The sequence below is a fragment of the Nannobrachium achirus genome, assembly GCF_963921795.1.
Source record: "Nannobrachium achirus genome assembly, chromosome: 6".
Classification (NCBI taxonomy): Eukaryota; Metazoa; Chordata; class Actinopteri; order Myctophiformes; family Myctophidae; genus Nannobrachium; species Nannobrachium achirus.
This window is the reverse complement of record NC_137815.1, coordinates 48,244,681-48,265,435: the sequence shown is the minus strand read 5'-3', so window position 1 is coordinate 48,265,435 and position 20,755 is coordinate 48,244,681. Positions and strand designations below refer to the sequence as shown.

The 20,755-nt window shown below is 40.2% G+C and overlaps 1 protein-coding gene across 1 annotated transcript; it reads right to left on the bottom strand.

Moving 5' to 3' along the window:
• Positions 1-1,740: 1,740 nt before the first annotated feature.
• LOC308287141 (deoxyribonuclease-1-like) lies at positions 1,741-5,938 on the bottom strand (the record flags this gene model as incomplete). Its single annotated transcript, XM_080728261.1, has 7 exons — positions 1,741-1,788; positions 2,375-2,468; positions 2,672-2,826; positions 3,498-3,513; positions 4,177-4,257; positions 4,367-4,461; positions 5,801-5,938. 7 exons carry the CDS (start codon positions 5,936-5,938, stop codon positions 1,741-1,743), a joined length of 627 nt encoding a protein of 208 aa, XP_080584387.1.
• Positions 5,939-20,755: the final 14,817 nt, after the last annotated feature.

The window sequence follows — 20,755 nt, the reverse complement described above, 5'->3', positions numbered from 1 at the left end:
ATGAAAATGTGTGAGAGCCACTGGATTTTAAAAAACATTACACAGCAAGCCCAAAATAAGCAATATACTTTAGAAACAAGCCCAATAAACAGCAACCACCAATATTTAAAAGTGCCTTTACAGGAAAAACAAGCCCAAAGTCACTTATATTAAGCGGACATGCATGGCAACACAGATAACAAACCATAACATCACATGTTTTACATTGATAGATTGATTATATGTACTGTAACTAGAAACTAACAATGTCACTCATGGAGAGACAGAACTACAAATTATATGTATGATCGTTTGTAGCCACTAGCCAGTGTGTGTTTTGTAATGAGATTGTGTTGTTGTTTATGCACTCATTTGAACACCTTTGATGTCCTTTATCCAACATTGTGACATGTCCCTCATAAACATGGGACAGGGTCCAGGCTATTTTGTTTGGACAGTAGTTTAAAATCTGAGAGATACTAAATGTGTCATTTGTCATAGAATACAATTCATTCAGTTGTTTGGCATGAGTAAAACCTTGTAGCCTATTAATAAATCAGTGTAAGCCAGACATACATGACAGTGCAGCAATTAATTTGATTGAATTTTACTGTCATATAATTCATTGCATTGTGATTATTGAGCATTTATTTTCTCACTAAAGAGACCAAAATCAATCAATCGATTAATCAATACATCAAATTCAGTAAAGAGTGTTGATTGGTTGTTGTAGCAGGGTTCAGGGTGTTGATTGGTTGTTGTAGCAGGGCACAGGGTGTTGGTTGGTTGTTGTAGCAGGGCTCATGCAGCAGGTGCGTGTATCAAAAAATCACCCCGGTTCCGTTAAAGGAGTCGCTCAGACCAAAACACATATCGGGTTAAATCTACCTTTTATCATACCCTTTCATACCTGCTTTAGTCGATTCTTTTCATAGCTGCCCCTGTTGCTAGATTTCGGCTGCCCCTGTTGCTAGATTTCGTGGGCCATCTCATAACTAACAGAGTAGATAGTCTTTATTCTAGTGCGGTTATTTCTTTAGCTTCAAAGTTAGGATTTTCTGCACCAGAGCAGGGAGAGGAGAGCCTAGAAAGGGAGGGGAGGAGCAGAGGATCTTCCCGTCTGTTTGACAAGTAAGGGTGCCTGTGAGGTCAAAACAGTGGTGTGGTTGGTCTCAGGACATTGTGTAAACACAATCCAATAAAAAAAAAGACTTACTTTGAAGCTAAAGAAATAACCGCACTAGAATAAAGACTATCTACTCTGTTAGTTATGAGAGGTCCCGCGAAATCTTAGCAACAGGGGCATCCGAAATCTAGCAACGGGGGCAGCTATGAAAAAAATCGACTAAAGCAGGTATGAAGGGGTTAGGGGTATGATAAAAGGCAGATTTAACCCTATATGTGTTTTGGTCTGAACGACTCCTTTAAGACTTGCCCGCGGAAGCTTGTGATTGCCTGAACCAGAGGTAGGGAGCACTCCGCTGTGTTCACTTGGACCGCGCGGAGGTGCCGAAAGTCAGGGGGACAATGATTTACTATTCTGGCCCCCTGGTTTAAACTTCTAACAGCGCTGAGTCGGTTCATGCAAACTTCGCACCTGTCAACTCAGCGACTTGCTCGCTACTGCTCGCTTGGCGGTGTCTCACGTGGCTCAAGGTCGCCTGAGACGGCTTGCCTCCGTCATCTCCCACCGAAAATGAGCACTCCTTTACAAGAACCAGACTAAACCGAGGTGCTTTTTTGATTCACATGCAGCAGGCCTTACTGTAGCTTCACCTCCACAGGGAAATGGTCACTGACCTTCTTTGCCTGGGGGAAAGAGAAATGACAACTTTATTCTTCTGCTTACACATACGTCATGTCCTAGAGCAAATAGGGGAAGGAGCTTATAGATCCACTATTTTTTTCTATTTTAGAAATGGGGCTATGGATAACTTATTTTTTGACACCCCCTTTTTGCCTCTAGTAGTCTGCCATTTTGATCTTTAACTAGCAGTATTATTATGAAGGTAATATGCAAAGAAATTAGTAAGGTCATTGGACAACAATTGATCCCCAAATGCCTTGTACGCTTACTAGGAAGTATCTCAGATTCTTTGAAGGCGCATACAGATATAGTTCAATTTCTTTTAATGTTAGCTAGGAAAGCAATAATGACAAAGTGAGTTGGAGATCAATCTCTGTCTATTCAGTTATGTAAATCTCTGATATCTGATACTGCCATTTTAGAGAAATTGAGATACCGTATTAATGAGAAAGCACACCTGTTTGCTAGAATCTGGGAGAAACCACTGAATGGGATTATCAGCCTGTCGGGATTTTATTTCTCGATAACAACCACTCCCTTATGCCTTACTTAATGGATTCTTACAGATCCAGATACAGTTTTACCTACCTGTTTCGGGGTGAGGCCCAGTGCAGCCTGGAAGTTATAGACCATAGGACTGCCAGACACAACACGTTTATTCATGTCGTTGGAGGCCACAATCCTAGGAGTACAGAGAGATGACAGATGTACATGTTATACTGTGTGTGTGTGTGTGTGTGTGTGTGTGTGTGTGTGTGTGTGTGTGTGTGTGTGTGTGTGTGTGTGTGTGTGTGTGTGTGTGTGTGTGTGTGTGTGTGTGTGTGTGTGTGTGTGTGTGTGCGCGTGTGTGTTTGTGTGTGTGTGTGTGTCTCTCTCTCTCTCTACCGGTCATAAGCACAGTTGCGGCCTGCCACAGTAGTATCAGCCGAGTCAGGGATCAGCCAATGGAGAGTCTTGTCGGTGAAGAGGCGGATTTTTGGCCAGTCTGTCTTTTTGACATAGTCGCAGTCTGCGTTGAAGTCACCCAGTATCAGCATGTTCTGTTATGAAGATGAGAGAGAGAGAGAGTGTGCATAATATGACATACAAGGACACTTACTCTCACTCACATAAAAGAAAAAAAAAGACATAGACAGGTGCCCGGATGAATGAACACACACACGCACGCACACACAATTATACGAGTGTTTGTGTGTGTGTGTGTGTGTGTGTGTGTGTGTGTGTGTGTGTGTGTGTGTGTGTGTGTGTGTGTGTGTGTGTGTGTGTGTGTGTGTGTGTGTGTGTGTGTGTGTGTGTGTGTGTGTGTGTGTGAGAGAGAGAGAGAGGGGCAGTAATTACTTTTATTCCCCATTTGTTGAGGACATCCTTTGTCACATCATACAGATGATCAATCTCCTTTACTGCCTTTTCTGGCTTGGTGTGCTGGGGAATCAACACAAATTGCCCCATGCGTGGCAGATCTATAGGAGACAGGAGAGGGTAAATGGACCTATGATTTTCATATAGATAATAGATTGCACACGCATCCATGCGCACAGACGCACGCACACACACACACACACACACACACACACACACACACACACACACACACACACACACACACACACACACACACACACACACTTACTTACTTACTGATTGCTTCGAATCTGACAACAAACGGTGGTCTAGTGAAACCAGCACTTGGATACTGGTATTTGTCATGTACATGCACTGTGGCGAATCTAACAACAAGGAAAAAGAGGCACAAATGAACCCTTTCATTGAAACTAAACAAACTAGTTTTAGTTGTAATCATGTAGTAGAACATCAGTTGTATTATTTTAGTTATTTCTAAACAAAGTTTTAAAACTATTCACCTATAATTGCATGCCCAAATAGGAAGGTTTGAATGGTTTTATGTTGAACTTGAAACAATGGAAAGTATTAAGAACGTGTGACTACATAATCTTCAGCCTACTGCATTGGATCCGTTGGAACTGGTTATTATTATTATTTTGTATTATTACCCCTATTGTTTTTATTATTACCCTTATTAATTCTTTTTTCCATTTCCTGAAAAGTAACAGTTTTGGACATACTGGGCTTCCACCCAACAGAAACGATAAAGTCAATTACATTTAGTTATATTTTCATCAATGCCTTGCCCCTCATCCCTAAACGTCTTTGCCCTTTTTTTACTATTTTGACAAACACTATTTGAACGCTATTTGAACTATTTAAAAACGTTTTTTTTTTTTTTTTTTTTTTTTTTTCATAATTGTAAAAAAGGGCAAAGAAGTTTAGGGATAAGGGGTATGGCATGGACGAAAATATAGGCCATAGTTTACTGTAGATTCAGTCATAAGTGTGGACTTGACGAGTTGTGTGAGTGTGTTGTACTGTACTTGTAGACGAAGAGGTATCGTTCCTTGTAGGAGCTAGGACCCAGTCGAGGACTCTCTTCGTAGGAGAACCTAGGACCTTGTCTGGAGAGATGAATAAACACTTGAACACAGTGTGTGGCTGTGTGCGTATGTGCGTGCGTGCGTGCGTGCGTGCGTGCGTGTGCGTCAGACTTTGTTGCTCTATTCCTACTGGTTGAGGCGGTCCATCAGTGCTTCCACTACATCCAGATCGGGGGTGTTGTCTAGGACCTCTTGGATCACAACGATGTCATACTGTTCAACAACCTACAAAACAAAATGAAACAGTTTTTTGTTTAGATTTTTCTCCTCCATTTGTCGACTTTTCATTATTTCTGAGTTCTGAGTTAAGGTTTCAGCTCATTTTAATGTGTTTGTAACTGAACAATAAAGGCTGAACCAGTGGTGTGTTATTAATAATTAATAGTTCAACCCAGATCTGGCTTTAAAAAAAGGTTAAATGTGTTCTTCTGCTATGCCACAAAAATGTGGAACGCCCAACCAACAGGGATATAGTTCACCTCCAAAATGAAAATGTTTCTATATATTACTCACTCCATGGCAGGGACGTGCAGAGAATGTTAGAGAGGCAGGGGTTGACATTTCTAAAAGGGCCTTTGGTGAAAATATCGAAAATGGCAGACCTCCAAGCTCACAACGCGTCGCAGTTGTGAGCTTGGAGGTCAGCTATTTTCAGTACTTAATACCACACTAAACTAAGCATAATCAAGCCAATACTGGAGATGCGGCATAACAGCATGGATTTCTACACAGAGAGGGAAATTCTTTCAAGTTCAGGATAGTTTGGACAAGGCAATTCTCTTGAATGCTGCCTTCATGTATGACATGGAAAGAGGGCATTTACATTTCTTTCTGGAGAGGGCACTTTTTACAGACGGATAAAAGGGCAGAGGCTCAAGCCCCCTTTGCTGTCTATGTGTGCACGTGCCTGCTACATGGAGATTTAAATGAAAACATATTTTTGTTTTTGTCGCATTCCTAAGCCAATAATCTGAGCAGGCTCTATGTGTCTCCATATAGGGAACAAAGCAGGCTCTTTGTGTAGGTGGTTCCTATAGGTAACCACTGCTGGTAAAAGGGGCGGCATAGCTCAGGGGTAGAGAAACCGTTATTAGAGCACGAAGGGTTCCCGAAGGGTTCCCAGTTCGAATCCGGGCTCCCCCTGAGTTCATGTCTTGGGTTTAAAGTGCTTTCTGCAAACTGCTAATCAAGTATAGAGAACGCAGTAGAACACATGTCACCACTGGTTAAAACTGAACTCAGTAAATTATTTTAATATTTATGCTACTCCATCACTGTAGGCTTAGGAGTTAGGGTCAATTAAAGGAAAAGCAACAAGATTGTCTCTGCTTTGTAACAGTTGAATTGCATGAATGCAAATGGCGAATAGACGTAAAACTTGAAACTTGTATACACTTAGTGTACACTTTTAAGTTAAAAAATAAGATTGACCTTATAAATAAATAAAATAATGTAGGCTACTTTTGAAACTTAATCATATCAATATGATAGTGTTAATGATTTCATTAACACATTCTGTTTTTGCCACATGAGTTGCCCAGAGAAACATTGTGTGTTTCATTACCTTGACGATGGATGTCATGATGGCGTCGTCCTTGGCCTTCGTGCGTCCATATTTCTCGATGTTCCAAGCTGCAACCCTGATTGGCTGAGCACTGGTCAGCTGCAAGCCAACCAGCAAGAGGAGCCACAATGTTGCCATTCTCGGATTTCTGAGGAGAAAAAAAAGAAATAACCGCTCAGTTCCTATTGAAAAGCATTAGCAGAATCCACCCACATACTATAGGCAGATTACAGTTCGGTGTGACGTCACCTCGGCGACCTCGCCCTGGTGTTGTTTCAAAAGAACAGTTTCTGCAGCATGGAAAACATTTTTATAGGCTTACTAAATGTATTACATACATATAATAGTAAAACAGTCAAATTGTTTACAATATTACAATTACAACTGAAAGGCTTAAAGCCCCAGTGGAAAAGTTCTCTAAATCTCTAAATACTTAACCTTGCTTTTTTTTTTTTAAATCTGTTGTCTTTTGGAGCAGATGGTGTTAAGTTGATCAGTCTTCTCCTCGCCTGAACACAACTTGAAAATAGGACGTCAGGAAGCTCTTTTAAGGTCTGGTATGAGTCCTGCCCATCATCACTTCCTGTGTCACGTGTGGGTGTCCCGTGGGAAATGACGGCCCCAAATAAGGGTGCCTAACTTTGACCAAAGGGAGGAGCAAACTCTTCGCTGGAAGTCAGAGATGATTGCGGTTCCATGCTGGTTATTTGTCTGGACTGCAAGACCAGATGTTGTTTCTTCATCGACATTTAACAATACCGTCCATCAACATTGTCGGGAACAAGTTGCTTGCAGCAGAAAAAGATCTGTTTGTGTGTGTGTGCTTGAGTGTGTGTGTGTGTGTGTGTGTGTGTGTGTGTGTGCGTGTGCGTGCGCTGTGCTTTTTTAATTTGATTGGATACCTTCGTATTGCAGCTAGTGTCCCTATAAGTGTCCTACGGCCTCCGAGGCTCTGTCCCCAATGCAATGAAGCATCAGAACAGCCACCAGGGGCCACGCTGGGGGCCCCAGGGGGCCACAGGCACCCGTTGCTCCAATCTGCACCAAACGTAGCACAAACACTGTTCAGGGGTCTGCTGTGAAAATGGTCACACCCCCAATACACTAAATTGCACACATACATGGGCCACTACAGCGGTGATTAACATTTCAAATGGCCATAACTATATAGGAGACCATAGCTCTGGTAAGCGCATTATAGGGCATAAAGGCATATTCCTCCTACAATTTGAATGACGTAACATTATAGAATCAGTAAATCGTAAAATATCGTGCTATAAGATTCACTTATAAACTCCCCACAACAACGTCTCCACACAACCACGTCGATCAACATTTTAATTGATAATCACTGATCTTGTACAGTATGTGTTATTGCACTTGCGATTGTCCTGAGGTTAATTCCGACATCTCATTAGTCCTACATTGTTTAGGGTAAGGGTTAGATTTAAGGTTAGCATTCACCAGATTACAGTAGCATTCACCAGCGTCGGCAGGTTAGCATTCACCATGTCGGATTAATGTGGCGTCGGAACAATGAGACGTCGGACCAATGCCAAGGCACCACGTCCCGACCCACAGGTTGAGAACCACTACCATAGCAGTTACATCAAGATGTTTATTATAAGGCAAAGCTCTCTGTCTACAGAGAAATCTTCGTTCCTACTCTCACCTATGGTCATGAAGTGTGGGTCATGACCGAAAGTATAAGGTCGCGGTGCTGTTACTACATGTCATCTTTTCGACACCCAACTCTAACCCTCACCCTAACCTTAACATCCGTTGAGTGAGTCGCTAACCCTCCGGTCGAAATGATGGGCGTTCGCAAAAGCGAGATTTCCCCTACAAGCGGACGAAATGTGTTTCCTCAGAGGTAGGGTGAGAAGTTCAGTCACCCGAGAGAGACTTGGAGTAGAACCGCTGCTCCGACACTTGGAAAGGAGTCAGCTTAGGTGGTGCGGGCATTTAGTACAGATGCCCTCCGTGCGCCTTCCTAGGAAGGTCCTCAATGCGTGTCACACTGGGAGGAGACCCCGTGGCCGTGGCAGACCAAAGACCAGATGGAAGGATTATATCTCCAAACTGGCTTGGGAACGCCTTGGTATATTCCCTGAGGGAGTGGAGGAAGTTGCTCGGGAAAAGGAAATCTGGAAATCTCAGTTGGAACTGTTACCCCCGCTTCCGGATAAGCCGTTGAAGATGTCTGTCTGGATGGATGGATGGATCATAGTTACTTAATCACTTACTGCCTAGCGGTTACACTATACCCGGTTACACTATACCCAAGAAAAGGGAAGAGCTCAGAGAAGAGGAACTACAGTACATGTAAGCTATGTAAGTTAGCTGGAACAGGAAACCACAAGCAGGGCAGCAGGGTTGCTCACATATGTACTGTAGTTCTTGTTCTCTGAGCTCTTCCCTTTTCTCACGCTAGGCAGTAAGTGATTAAGTAACTACCTTACTGTAGCGGACCCAGCTGGACATGAAAGAGTTGAAGCTCGACTGATGATTTTGAGTTCTTTAATAAATCAATGTGAAAACTGAAAAACAATACAGGTACATAAACCAAATGTCAATCAATAAGCATTACATGTACAAATATATTGGCAAATAATCATAAAGACATATGTATTGGAAATATATATTTCCAATACATTGAATTCATTTCCATTACCAATAAAACTACATGCTTCCTAAACCACATTACCAGCCCATCATAATCAACAATAAAACCCAATAAGAGCATCCACAGTTAACAGCAACAAAGAAAACAAAACATGTATACAAATATACCTTGTGACCCTTCCAGCTAGGCGCTATTGAGTGACCGTGTCTGTCTCAATGTCCATGGCATCTGTTTGTCCATCCTTCCAGGACCGTCTGTGCCATAGTCTGTATCAAACCAGTTTCTATCTGACTTCCTCGCCCCTCTAACACAGAGGCCATTTTATAGGTTTGTTGCCATGCACCTACAAACTGACTGGGTGTCGGCACCACGTGAACTCAATTCCATTAATCAGCACACTCTGTAGGCTGCTGAGTTCCTGTAGGCAGGAAGCTCTTCAAAATAAGTCTTTGGATCTGACATTTTCACAAGAAACCACTTCAAAATGAAAAGCCTAGAAAAACCCCACTACGGGTCCGTTACACTTACCTTTAACACACATTGAGTTCTTAACAAAGAATCTACGAATGAAGCATGGCTACCAAAATAGATCATGTTTTCCATGGCCTACTAGAAAGAGGCTTATTGAGGCATTGTTCCTCTCTGCTCTGGATTATGGAGACATAATTGCCCAGTGGTCTATACCTCAATTATTGATAGTTACTGTTGGAACCAATGGTAAAGGTTGATAATCACTGATTATAGGGCCCTTTCTGTGTGAACAAAGACACTTTATCTGTTTCAATTGTGAAATGTGGGGTGAGCAGACAGAGAAGTTTCATCTATGGGTGAACTTTTTTTTTTTAGTCTCCTTTTCTGGTGGGGTGGTCCAACGTAGTTTGAAGTCGTCTAATGTCGCCTGTTTCCCTAGAGATGTGTGTAGCTGTGAGAGATTAGAATGAATGTAATCCATTACCACATACGTAACGTACTGTATATACAAAACAAGATAATGTCATACATCGCTGTCATACCTGATGAAGAAGTAGGGCTTGTATAGTTGGATCTGTCAAGTCAGCCTCACTCTGTAGCTTCATCCTCAACAACACAGTCTGTTTTGGGTCTATCAATTAAAGCAATTAAAAAGGGCTTTATTGGCATGAGAACACGTATGTTTTGTGTAAACAATAAAGGCATAAAAGCCCCAAAACAAATCTTAAAAAGATGAAAGAAAAAGGGACCAAGGCACCTAGGCTCTCCCAGTTTCCTGTCAGCCTACTGTCTATCCCTATCAATAAAGGCATAAAACCCCCAAAAAGAAACATAATCTATCTATCCACAGTGCGCGCGCACACACACACACACGCACACGCACGCACGTACGCACGCACGCACGCACGCACGCACGCACGCACGCACGCACGCACACACACACACACACACACACACACACACACACACACACACACACACACACACACACACACACACACACACACACAGTGAAAGTGTGAATATCAAGATAATGGTAAACATGGTGATGAAAAATGGATAGTATTATCTTCCTCACCTGCATTGCAGATGAAAGGCAGTGTCTCTGTACAGCGCTGGGAATGCCATTGTTTTGTTTTGAGATCCACTGCCGCACAATACGGTGGAACTTTGGGTTGATCCTTTGCCCAATTCATGAAATTTTTGTAGTTGGTAGGCCAAGCCCATACCCATTTTTGAATTAATTTCAAGCCAATCCATGATCGTTCTTCCAAGAGATTCTTCACAGCTTCATTCTCACTTGGAGTCTGTATTACAGCCAAATCTTTGTGATGATTTAGACAGTAGTTCCTGGCTTTGTAGTGCATTTTTTGGTCTTTCACAAGGTGGTATGTTTTGTTGTCCCTTTCTAGTTTGGAAAGATTGGATAGATGTAAATTAGTGGATATTATTTAAAAACAGTGGTATTTACAGCGGTTCAAATACTCACTCAAGCAAACAAAGGGAAGACGAGTTGAAGCCTTGGATTTACTCCAAAATCCATTGGGTTTTATTGTTGCGCAGTACTTGTCGTCATTACTCCATTCTTTGCCTGGCTGACCGTCCTCCCAGTTGACAAACTGGGAGGGCTGTTTTTTTTCCATATCTTCTGGCCAAATCCAATAAGACAGATTTCGGTGCAACCCTATCCAGGCCAACTCTTTTTGGGATGGTGTTGGTGTGCTCTTCTCCAGTAGGGAATGTTGGCTTTCATCCTCTACAGTGGCCAAATTAGTGTTCTTATCTCTGCAGTAGTTCAGTGCCTCACGCCATGTCTTTTTATGGTGAACAAAATCATAGTCATGGTATGAATAAGAAGGAATGATGCCAAACCCTGAGGAGAGAAAGAACACAAATTAAATATTACATGTTCAAATAGGAGAAGGAATTAGTGCATTTATTTATTCATACCCCTTCTCAAAACAGCAATTATATTCCCCAAAAGGTGAAAAGGTGTCACTAATGTAAATTATTGTATTTACTTTCAAGAATAAAGGCAATAATTCCATTGCTGTTGTCATTCAAATGTACCTTAAATGTCATTGAGTATTAAGTGGTTTTAACAAATTGGAATTAAATTATTCGCAAATCTAACACCACACCAACAGAAAGCTACTGCCAGATTTTAGTTGTAGTCAACGGACTAAACATGTAATGCCACCAGTCCTTGAAATTCTCAGAGCCAGGTAAACCTCACCTGAGAGCAGGAGGAGGAATTGCAGAATCATCTTCATCTATGAACATTCACAAGTAACCATGAGACAAACATGAGATATTGTTAGAACATTCCTCCAAGTATTTGCACCCTTGGTAAAGCAAAAGCACCTTGAGAAGATAACCAGTAGCCTACAAAAATCAGGAGGCCTATAGCTATTATTATCAATTTAATTTGAAATTAAAGAGGCAAGATCTTTAATTAATTATTAACATGAATTATTGCGTATTTTAAATAAAATGAATGCCTTTTCTGAATTTATGAAAGAAAGCTTGTGTAATAAAATAACGTGCCTTAAAGGTATATTCAGTGATTGTATTTCATTCAAATAAAAATATAATTGTTACATTTTCCATGCATTCTCCTCACTAGAATGTGTGCTGACCATATAAGTACTTCCACCATGAGCATAACTAGATTCGGTTTTCAGAGGTGGCCAGCCAGTCCTCGACCAATCAGGGTAGAGTATGGCTGTAGTTATGTTATGATGTTTAGTTATGATGGTAAAAATAAAAGTTTTGAGAACCACAGTCGCTCTGAATTAAGAATGTCTGCTAAATGCCTAGATTGTAAACTACTGAACTTATAAAATGCCACAGTCTCGTAGTAAATCAGTATCAGGTGCCTGAAGCTGGAGACGTAGGCATACCGATATTCAGTGATTGGGTCTAATGATCAAAACGAGAACATTATAATGGTGTAAAAAATCTATAAAAAACTAAACATTTTCACGCTGTAAGGCCAGTAAGGGACAAGATGACCCCCGGCCACTTTCATTATCACTGAATACACCTTTAAAGGAGTAGTTCACTCAATCGACCTGCATCAAATTATTGTTTTTGAATGCGACAAAAAACAAAAGATCCCCATGACTTTAACGTCTCATGGGGTGTGTAATTGATTGAAAATAAGGGAGAAATACTCTATAAATTTGAGTCTCCATCATCATGCAGTTTAAATGTCTTCAAGTGGTGTTTTTCATCAAACACAATTTCTTATAATTGGTTTAGGAACAAGCAGAAAATCATGTTCTCATAATGTAGGCTATACTTACCAAAGTTGAAACGACCCAGAGAAGAATTGAGCTCTATACCATTTCCTCTTTTACCATGGTGTAAAGATGCTGTCAACTCGGTAATGTCTTCCTTCTGATGACTGAGAGATCAGGTGCAGTGTCCCCTCTTCAGTGTATTTCTATACTCACAGGGGCCTTACACACCTCAGAGTTAGATGCTTTTACAGTGTTCTTTTGTATATTTCTGTACAGCGCTTTGGTTGTACAAACGGCTGTTGTTTTACATGTACGTCATAAATACAATTTCCATACTTATGCCTCATTCACATACAGAAAAGCCAAGCTAATGGTTGGCTTGGTAATTCAATGGAATCTCTATGCAAACCAGCTTTTAAAATTTCCAAGCTGGAAAAAAAGCTTGGAAAATGTTAAAGCTGGTTTGTATAGAGATTACATTGTCAACCATTAGCTTGGCTTCTCTCATGTGAATGCAGCATTCGCCTACTTAGAATAAGCTATCATGCAAACTGAACATTTTGCAATTGTGATTAGGGAAATCGTAAACATCCAAACAACCTGTAATACAAGACATGTTTTGAACATACGTAAACAATCTCAAAACAGGTGACTTTGGGATCCTTTCAAAGATAAGCCATGGTCAACACAAAGGGTATCACTACAGGATTGATGGTCAATACAATAAAATCAACAGGAATTCAATGATTTTACCAGTGGTCATTTCAGTTTTCTTCAGTGTTCCAAAAGTACAAGCACTATAAGACAATGAACCTCTCCTCTCATCTAGACAGGTCTAAACATTCACTATATATACTTCCACAACCCTATAGGACTAATAATAATAATTTTAAATCTACACTCTGCAGACGCCTCTGGTGCTTTCTTAAGCCAGTGGTTCTCAACCTTTTCAGGAACTGACCCCCAAAATAATCATATTTGAGCTGGAGAGACTAAATAAATCACAGAAAGCAGCATTTGGATGGAAGTATTTTTCTTAGAGAGAGATTAAAGAATTACCACTGAATGTATCTATCCGTGCGCGCGCAACACACACACACACACACACACACACACACACACACACACACACACACACACACACGCACGCACACACACACACACACACACACACACACACACACACACACACACACACACACACACACACACACACACTGGAGGGTTTGTAAAGAATGTCCTGGAAGGGAGATCATGGATTGACTTGAGACGAAACATTTGGTCATGGGCTTGGCATACAAAATTATACAAATTGTGTATAGTTGTATAGGCCAAGTCCATGACCAAATGTTTTGTCTCAAGCCAATCGATCATCTTCCTTCCAAGACATTCTTTACAGCTTTATTCTCACTTGGAGTCTGTATTATAGCCAAATCTGTGTGATGTGTTTGACAGTAATGACCTTGGCATTGCTAAAATCTTTCTTTAGATGGTATGTTTTCTTGTACTTTGCTAGTTATGGGGAAGATGAGCTTAAGTTAGTGGGTGTTATTTAAAAAATCACACTTGTGTGAACTGAGCAGTGGAGGCTGCGTGTGTGTGTGTGTGTGTGTGTGTGTGTGTGTGTGTGTGTGTGTGTGTGTGTGTGTGTGTGTGTGTGTGTGTGTGTGTGTGTGTGTGTGTGTCTGAACTCTGAATGTGAGTGTGAGTGTGAGTGTGCCTGCCCCTGCCCTGAAAAACAGCGCCCCTCCCTTAACATGTGTGGTCAGAAAAGGTATTGCAGGCTACATACAGACAGACAGACAGACACGCACACACACACACATACCCACACACACGGCCACGTATAGGAGACGGTGTTACCACCGCTCAAAAAAAGAAATAAAAGTACGTATTTACTGTGGTTAAAATACTCACAAGTGAAGCAAACTCAATTAAGACGTGCTGCTGAACAGTGAACCCTTTGATTTACTCCCAAATCCATCTGTATTCACAATTGATTGATTCTTTATTAGCAGTTCACATAGGAAAAGCACAGTTCAGATTCAAGGTCTACTTACTAATATTAAACCCATGTTTACGCCCGTAGACCAATCAGGGACCAGCATTTCTGGCAACGTCATCATTAACAGCCAATGAGGTACTAGCATTCCTGGTGATGCCAGTGGTGATGTCACTGGCATTGCCAGTGGGGATGCCAGTGGTGAGCGTACCTCATGGCGCTTGGCCTACTTGTGCACATAGTAAGGGAAAGTTAGCCTTTTGCTAGACCAATCTGGGAACTAAATCTAAATCACTAGCTTTCTTCACAAATGTGTTCACATAAAGGTGTCTACTATCACCTCTGAACTTTGTCAAACCCAACTCCCTTGACATACTTGTAATTAGGGTATTGTTGTGCTGCTGAATCCATTCCAACCATTAGTTATCAGTAAAAATTACTCCTTGGCCATAAAAAAGGACTAATTGGCTAAGGCTTAGCCAATCATGTCATTCGAGTTCACCTGTGTCCTGTTAGTGCCTGTTTTAAACCCTGTGTTTGAGTGTTCCTTGTCAGATTGTATCATGTTATCCTGTGTGTCATGATGTGTGCTTACCCACCTGATCTTGAATAGTTTTCATGAATTCAAACCCTACTCCAACTTTTTTTTTATTGCCAATATTATATGTCTCATGGACAGACAAAAGTAGCTGTGGCCTATTTTATGGCTAAGGAGTCATTTTAACTGAAAACGAATGGTTGGAATGGATTCAGCAGCCCCAAAATACCCAACTTACACACCTCATACGTTCATATTGGCCTTTTTTAAATTTTTCCCCCTTTAATCCCAGGCCCTCGGGATACCCAATAACTTTGATTGGCTCCCACAAAGTATGTCAAGGGAGTTGGGTTTGACAAAGTTCAGAGGTGATAGTAGACACCTTTATGAACACATCTGTGAAGAAAGCTAGTGATTTAGATTTAGTTCCCAGATTGATGTAGCAATAGGCTAACTTTCCTTTACTAACAAGGCAAGTTGGCATCTCAACAGTGTGCAGTTCTAGTTTTAGTCATTTCAGTTTTATTCAATGTTGACACTAATGGGGACCCTAATGAATAATGACGAATAAACCATAGTCTGAGGCTACGAATAACAATTTGGCATTGTATGAAAAAGTATCTCTCTGCAAATCATACACATTCTCACACATGCACATAATCTACGCAGAAATATGGTGTCATTGTTAATCAAAACGACATTGATTGTCCAAAACAAGGCTATGATTTACATACAGTACTGTATGACACGATAAGTGAAATGAATAAAGCTGTAATCTATGAAGAAGTAGAAATATATTTCTGTCATCAAAGAAAATAAATTAAACTGATATTGTATTGTGAAAAGGAAAAAAAAACATTGTGTATGACAGTAAATCTAGAAAATCTCTAAATGTTTGATAATAAGATCACTCCATACAGGCCAAGGGTAAGATAAGCAAACAAATTATTCTTGAGAATTTCTTATTCAAAACATTTAAATCAAGCAGGGTTAGTATAGCGCTGCATCTCCTCCCAACCCAATGGATGGTCTATGGTAATTCTGGACCTATCTTTGACTATAAATGACGCATAATCCTTGCATATGTGAGTAAGGCCACAATCACACAAAGAAACATCTTTGTGTGTTCGTTTGCAAACGCATAGCCTAACGTTCACTACATTTATTTGTAGCCTACTACTGAAGCATTCACACTACTCTGATGTTTTCTAACCCCTAAGATGAAAACATTTCAAACACCGCTCTGAACCTGTTTTTTGTTGTTGTGAAAACTCCAACATTGTGACCAGGCGCAGGCAGGCACAGAAACCTTTTGATAAACGATGCTTTAAACATTCACATTTCATTTGCTTACTGATTGGGTCTGGATAAAGATTTAAACATTTTCAATGTTATTTGTAATGTCTCACAACTTTTTATTTCAGAATGAACAGATCTACAAACCTTTTGTAACGTGTCGCATTGTGACACGTTGTGAGCTTGTAGATCTGCTATTTTTTAATAGGCCTTTTCGATGTATAATAGGGTTAAAACGATTAAATATTGTTTTTTGATTGATTAAAGAATTTATTAGAATAGGAAAAGGTACAGTTTCATCACTTTCATGACAGTACAGATCACTGGTAACTAAAAGGAGATCCTAGTAAGCTTTTCAGCTTATTTACACCGGAACCACTTTATGTATCTCATATAACATTGAAAGACAGACGGATAGAACACAGTACTTTGCATAGGATAATCAATTATAAAAGCAGAAAAATTAAAAAATAAAAGGAAAATAAAAACAAACAGAAGAAGCAGATATTTACAGTGGGAAAGTGGTAAGTTTCGAGTAGCAGCCATCTGTAGGTGACTTTTCAGACTAATTTTGAAGAGGGTTACGGATTTACTTGCCCCCCCCCCCCCCCCTCTAAATACACTCTCAGAGTTAATTAACATTGATTTTACAATATAAATTCTTTCTCAGAGATAGAAATGCCATTAAATGGGGGTCCGTAGCCTGATGCATGTCTGGGGGTCCTTTAAATTAAAATGGTTGACCATCACTTTTTTTAGCCATAAAAATCTTCTTTTATGGGGATTCCTGCCTTCCTGGCATATCTTTTCCAATGGGCTACTAAGTGTCAATTTGGGTTTTCTTATTATGACAACGTTTGAAAATTCAAGGAAGCTTTATTGGCATGAGAAAACATACGTTTACATTGCCAAAGCAAGTGTCACAAATAAAATAAAAACTGTTGAAAATGGGGAACATAATGGTAGGGGCCCTAGGGGGTACAGCATTGTGTAAACACAGATGTCGCAAATGTGACAGAGAAAACCACTGGTATAGCCTATTGTGTGCCAGCGGCTACGTCATTGTAGTCCTTAGCGGCCATTTCTTGGGTCAAAACACAGGTGTTTCAATTGTTTGATTGCATAGAACTAATGCTATAGTCTAATCAGAACACCTGTGTAAGGCTGTGTTTACCCAAGAAATGGCCGCTCTTAGAACTACATTTGGCACACCCTATTGGGACAGGGTTCAAGTGCAAACCTGGTTTGTTCTTTTGGGCTTGTTTTTGTTTCCTCTCTCCAAATCTGGCAACACTGTCTGCAAGACTGAGCATGTCCATCCACAGCTACAGATGACAACAGTGTAGTAGTGGCTAGCTTATAGCATTGCCCATGATGACAGCTTGGCTTTCTCTCAACCAGTTTATGCTAACACTGTTGGCTCTCATTAGCCTATCTATGCCTTACAGGTGTGCTCTAGCAGAGAAGCAATCAATAATTGATTGAATAGTGAACTGAACATAGTAAAAAAAAGTCCAGTGCATACGCTACAGTTCACAGATACGAGGTCAACTAATGGATAAAGACCACAAGAAAGCTGTTCATAGGCTTGTTAATTTGGGGTCCCTTTGTAGGCTACATCATGCGCATGGCATGCCTACTTGCAAACGGGTGAAAGTGTGTCAAGATCAGCAGCCAGCCAACACAAGTCGGAGTACGCCAACACGTGGATGATTGGCTGAAGGAAAACGAAATCCATGGTCCACCTGGGCCTGGGCCCTGGGGGGCTCTATTTTCAAGTGGCCGAATTAAGTCTGGTGACGCGAGGTTAGCCAAATTAAGTTAGCCTATAATGTTCAATGTTGTTTCCCGAAAATGTAGGCCTATAGCTTTTGACTCCAAATTAACGTTGTTGTTTTTTTTTTTTTTTTTGCATGAGGCTATTATATGGAACTCTTAACTGCTCCCATTCTGCACAATGAGTAGGTCTACTTTTACCTTTGGTACTTGAAAGTATATTTTTCTGACGATACTTTTGTACTTTTATTCAAGTAGGCCTACATCTTCAATACAGGACTTCTTTCTTTTGTGTTAGTTCAGTAACAGGAGTCTACATGTCTCGCCTTCAGCTATTTATTAAACCATAAAATGCATTTATAGGCCAGGATACCAATTTTAGCCAGTCAGGATAGAGAACAGGATAGGCCTACAGATTAAACAAGTGAAATTGGAAGTGATACAAAGAAATGAGCAGACAAAAATGAAAGTGTAAGTGTAACACTCTGAAGCTGATCAGGTACTCTCTCCTGATTGGCTAAAAATGTGTCGCCTACCTGAATATGTTTTTCAGGTAGTTTATCAAAGAGCTGGAGAGATGGGGAAACCCTAGTCTGGGAGGATTCACCTAAGCCTATATATGGGCTGCAGGTGTGCTGCCAATTTTGCATTTGTATTTTTTTCAGATTAGGGAGACCCCTGTTACTGAGCAAACACTAGTGTTCTATCTATCTATTTACAACAAGGGTTCATATTGTAGATTGTAATTAGAGAAAAGAGAGTGTTAAAATGTTTTCATTTGCTTTCTATCGTTTTAGCATTTTTTTGGGGTGGGGGCATGCGTACAAGTGAATAAATATGTCTTTTTAGACACAATAAACCCGTCTATACTTCGACCGAAACCGAAGATTTCGGTCAAAAGGTCCTTTTCGACCATACAATTATATCCGTTGCGACTTCTGAAAAGCATTGGACCGAATGAGAGTTCGGAAATTTGCATGTCGGAAGACACAACTCACCGAACCAAACCAAACAAGTATAGACAGGCCTTAAGCCCATTCCCAAGATGCACCGCAATCTGATTTATGGAGGCTAGTAGTGTTACTGTAAATAGTAATAAAGAAATTGCCGGCTTATTGTGTCTAAAATGAACCATTTAGCTGCTGGTACGCATGCCCCCAACCACGAGCAGCAAACAAGTACCAGTAGGCTACTATAGTCTGACTCTAATGAAAACAATTTAACACTCATATTTTCGTTTCTCTAATTACAATCTAAAATATGAACCCTTGTTGTAAAAAAAACAAAGTTGTCCTTTAACCTTTTAACAAACAACCTTTTATTTTAACCTAAGAATATCACTTGCACTATACCTTTAAGTAAAACATGTGACGTGAGTACATCTTCCATGACTGGTATTTGTTAACAGGTAACCTAGAACATGAAGGAACATGGACCAGGGACAGCTGGAATGGAGCAGCTGTTGTCCAACCGGAGATCCTGGCTGTCACCAACCAACAGCTCACAGAACTCGCTTGGATTGTCTGGCCTGCCTTTGACTTCTACAACAGGTAATATTGCAGTGATGGTGGCGATATATATTTGACATGGTTGATGGTGAAATTAAGGCTAAAGGGCTTACTGTAGGTCTACATCTTCAATCAAGTGTTCCACACAATGAGAGTCATTCTGGACCCACTAGATTCTAGTGGGTTGATAAAAAACAAACCCATAACATTTTATCACCCTCTATTGACTAGACGGTGGTAAGATGTTATGGGTTTGATTTCTATAGATTTTTTACTTTGTTTTAAAATGTAAACATCTTTAGATAGGCCTATATGATGTCGGCTAGACCACACTCTCACATCGCAGATATATGTGTGTGCATATACAAAGATTAATATAAATCATAAGTCAATAAATATAAAGCATAAAGAAGACTGAATGTATACATTATATGCTTATATCATTGAATCCTTGTTTTTTGCGCCTTAGGGTAATTCCAATTGTGTCCAGCAGATGTCACTATTGATCTGTTCAGATAGATTACTTGATAGATCCAAGGGGCACCAGTATGGGGTTATTATTAGGCCAATTCAAATTCGTATTCGTACTTTGCCTTTTTTTTACTCGTAAACATTTTTACCAAAAAAACTATACGTAAACAAATTAATTGGAAAAAAATATCCCTAAAAAAAAAAAAGTATGAATGTTTTTGGGGAAGCTGCAGTGATTATAATGCCAAAACAAAAAAACAAGACAAAATACGAATATTTTCTTACTGATTTACGAGTGGTTTTGTTGGTTACTTCATCACGAATGCTTTCCTCATCTCACGCACACGAATCTGTATCACGGGCACACGAATGCATGCCTGGAATCAAACGGCCAATAATCACGTGATCAGCAGAGAGCCAATGGAGTGCGGCCTTTCCCACTAGCCAATCATAATTCTCCATTCTTGGCAGCGGTTGCCATGTCTGGTAAAAGTGAGTAATCTCTGCTTTCTGTTGTTTGTTCCTCACATAATATGCCCTATATAAAACCTATATCCACACAATATTTGTTTTTAAACTATTGACTAAATTGACTAATCAATCATTTTTATACATTAAATAAAATAGAAATGCATATATTATTAATACACACGATAAAAGCACTGATAAATGTCACTTACAGATGCTGCAAATCAAAACTAGACAATTAACCTTACCTCCGGCCCTGACCTTTTTACTGTAAATACAATATTTATTGTTTCTTATTTTTTTCTTATGATTGATTCTGTCATTTAATGTTGTAGGAATTGATAGATAGGCTACCCCAGTGTAAAAAAACACCCCAACATCTTTTTTATTTCTCTTTTTAGTTGACCTTGTATCACTGAACTGTAGCTGTCTTGTACTTTTCTTTTTAATACTTTTAGTATAGCATTCAAGCAGAAGGGGGGAAGGGGGAAGGGGGAAGGGGCGGGCGCGCAGACTAGAGGCGTTTTGTGTACTTCCGGTTCGTCCACAGACAG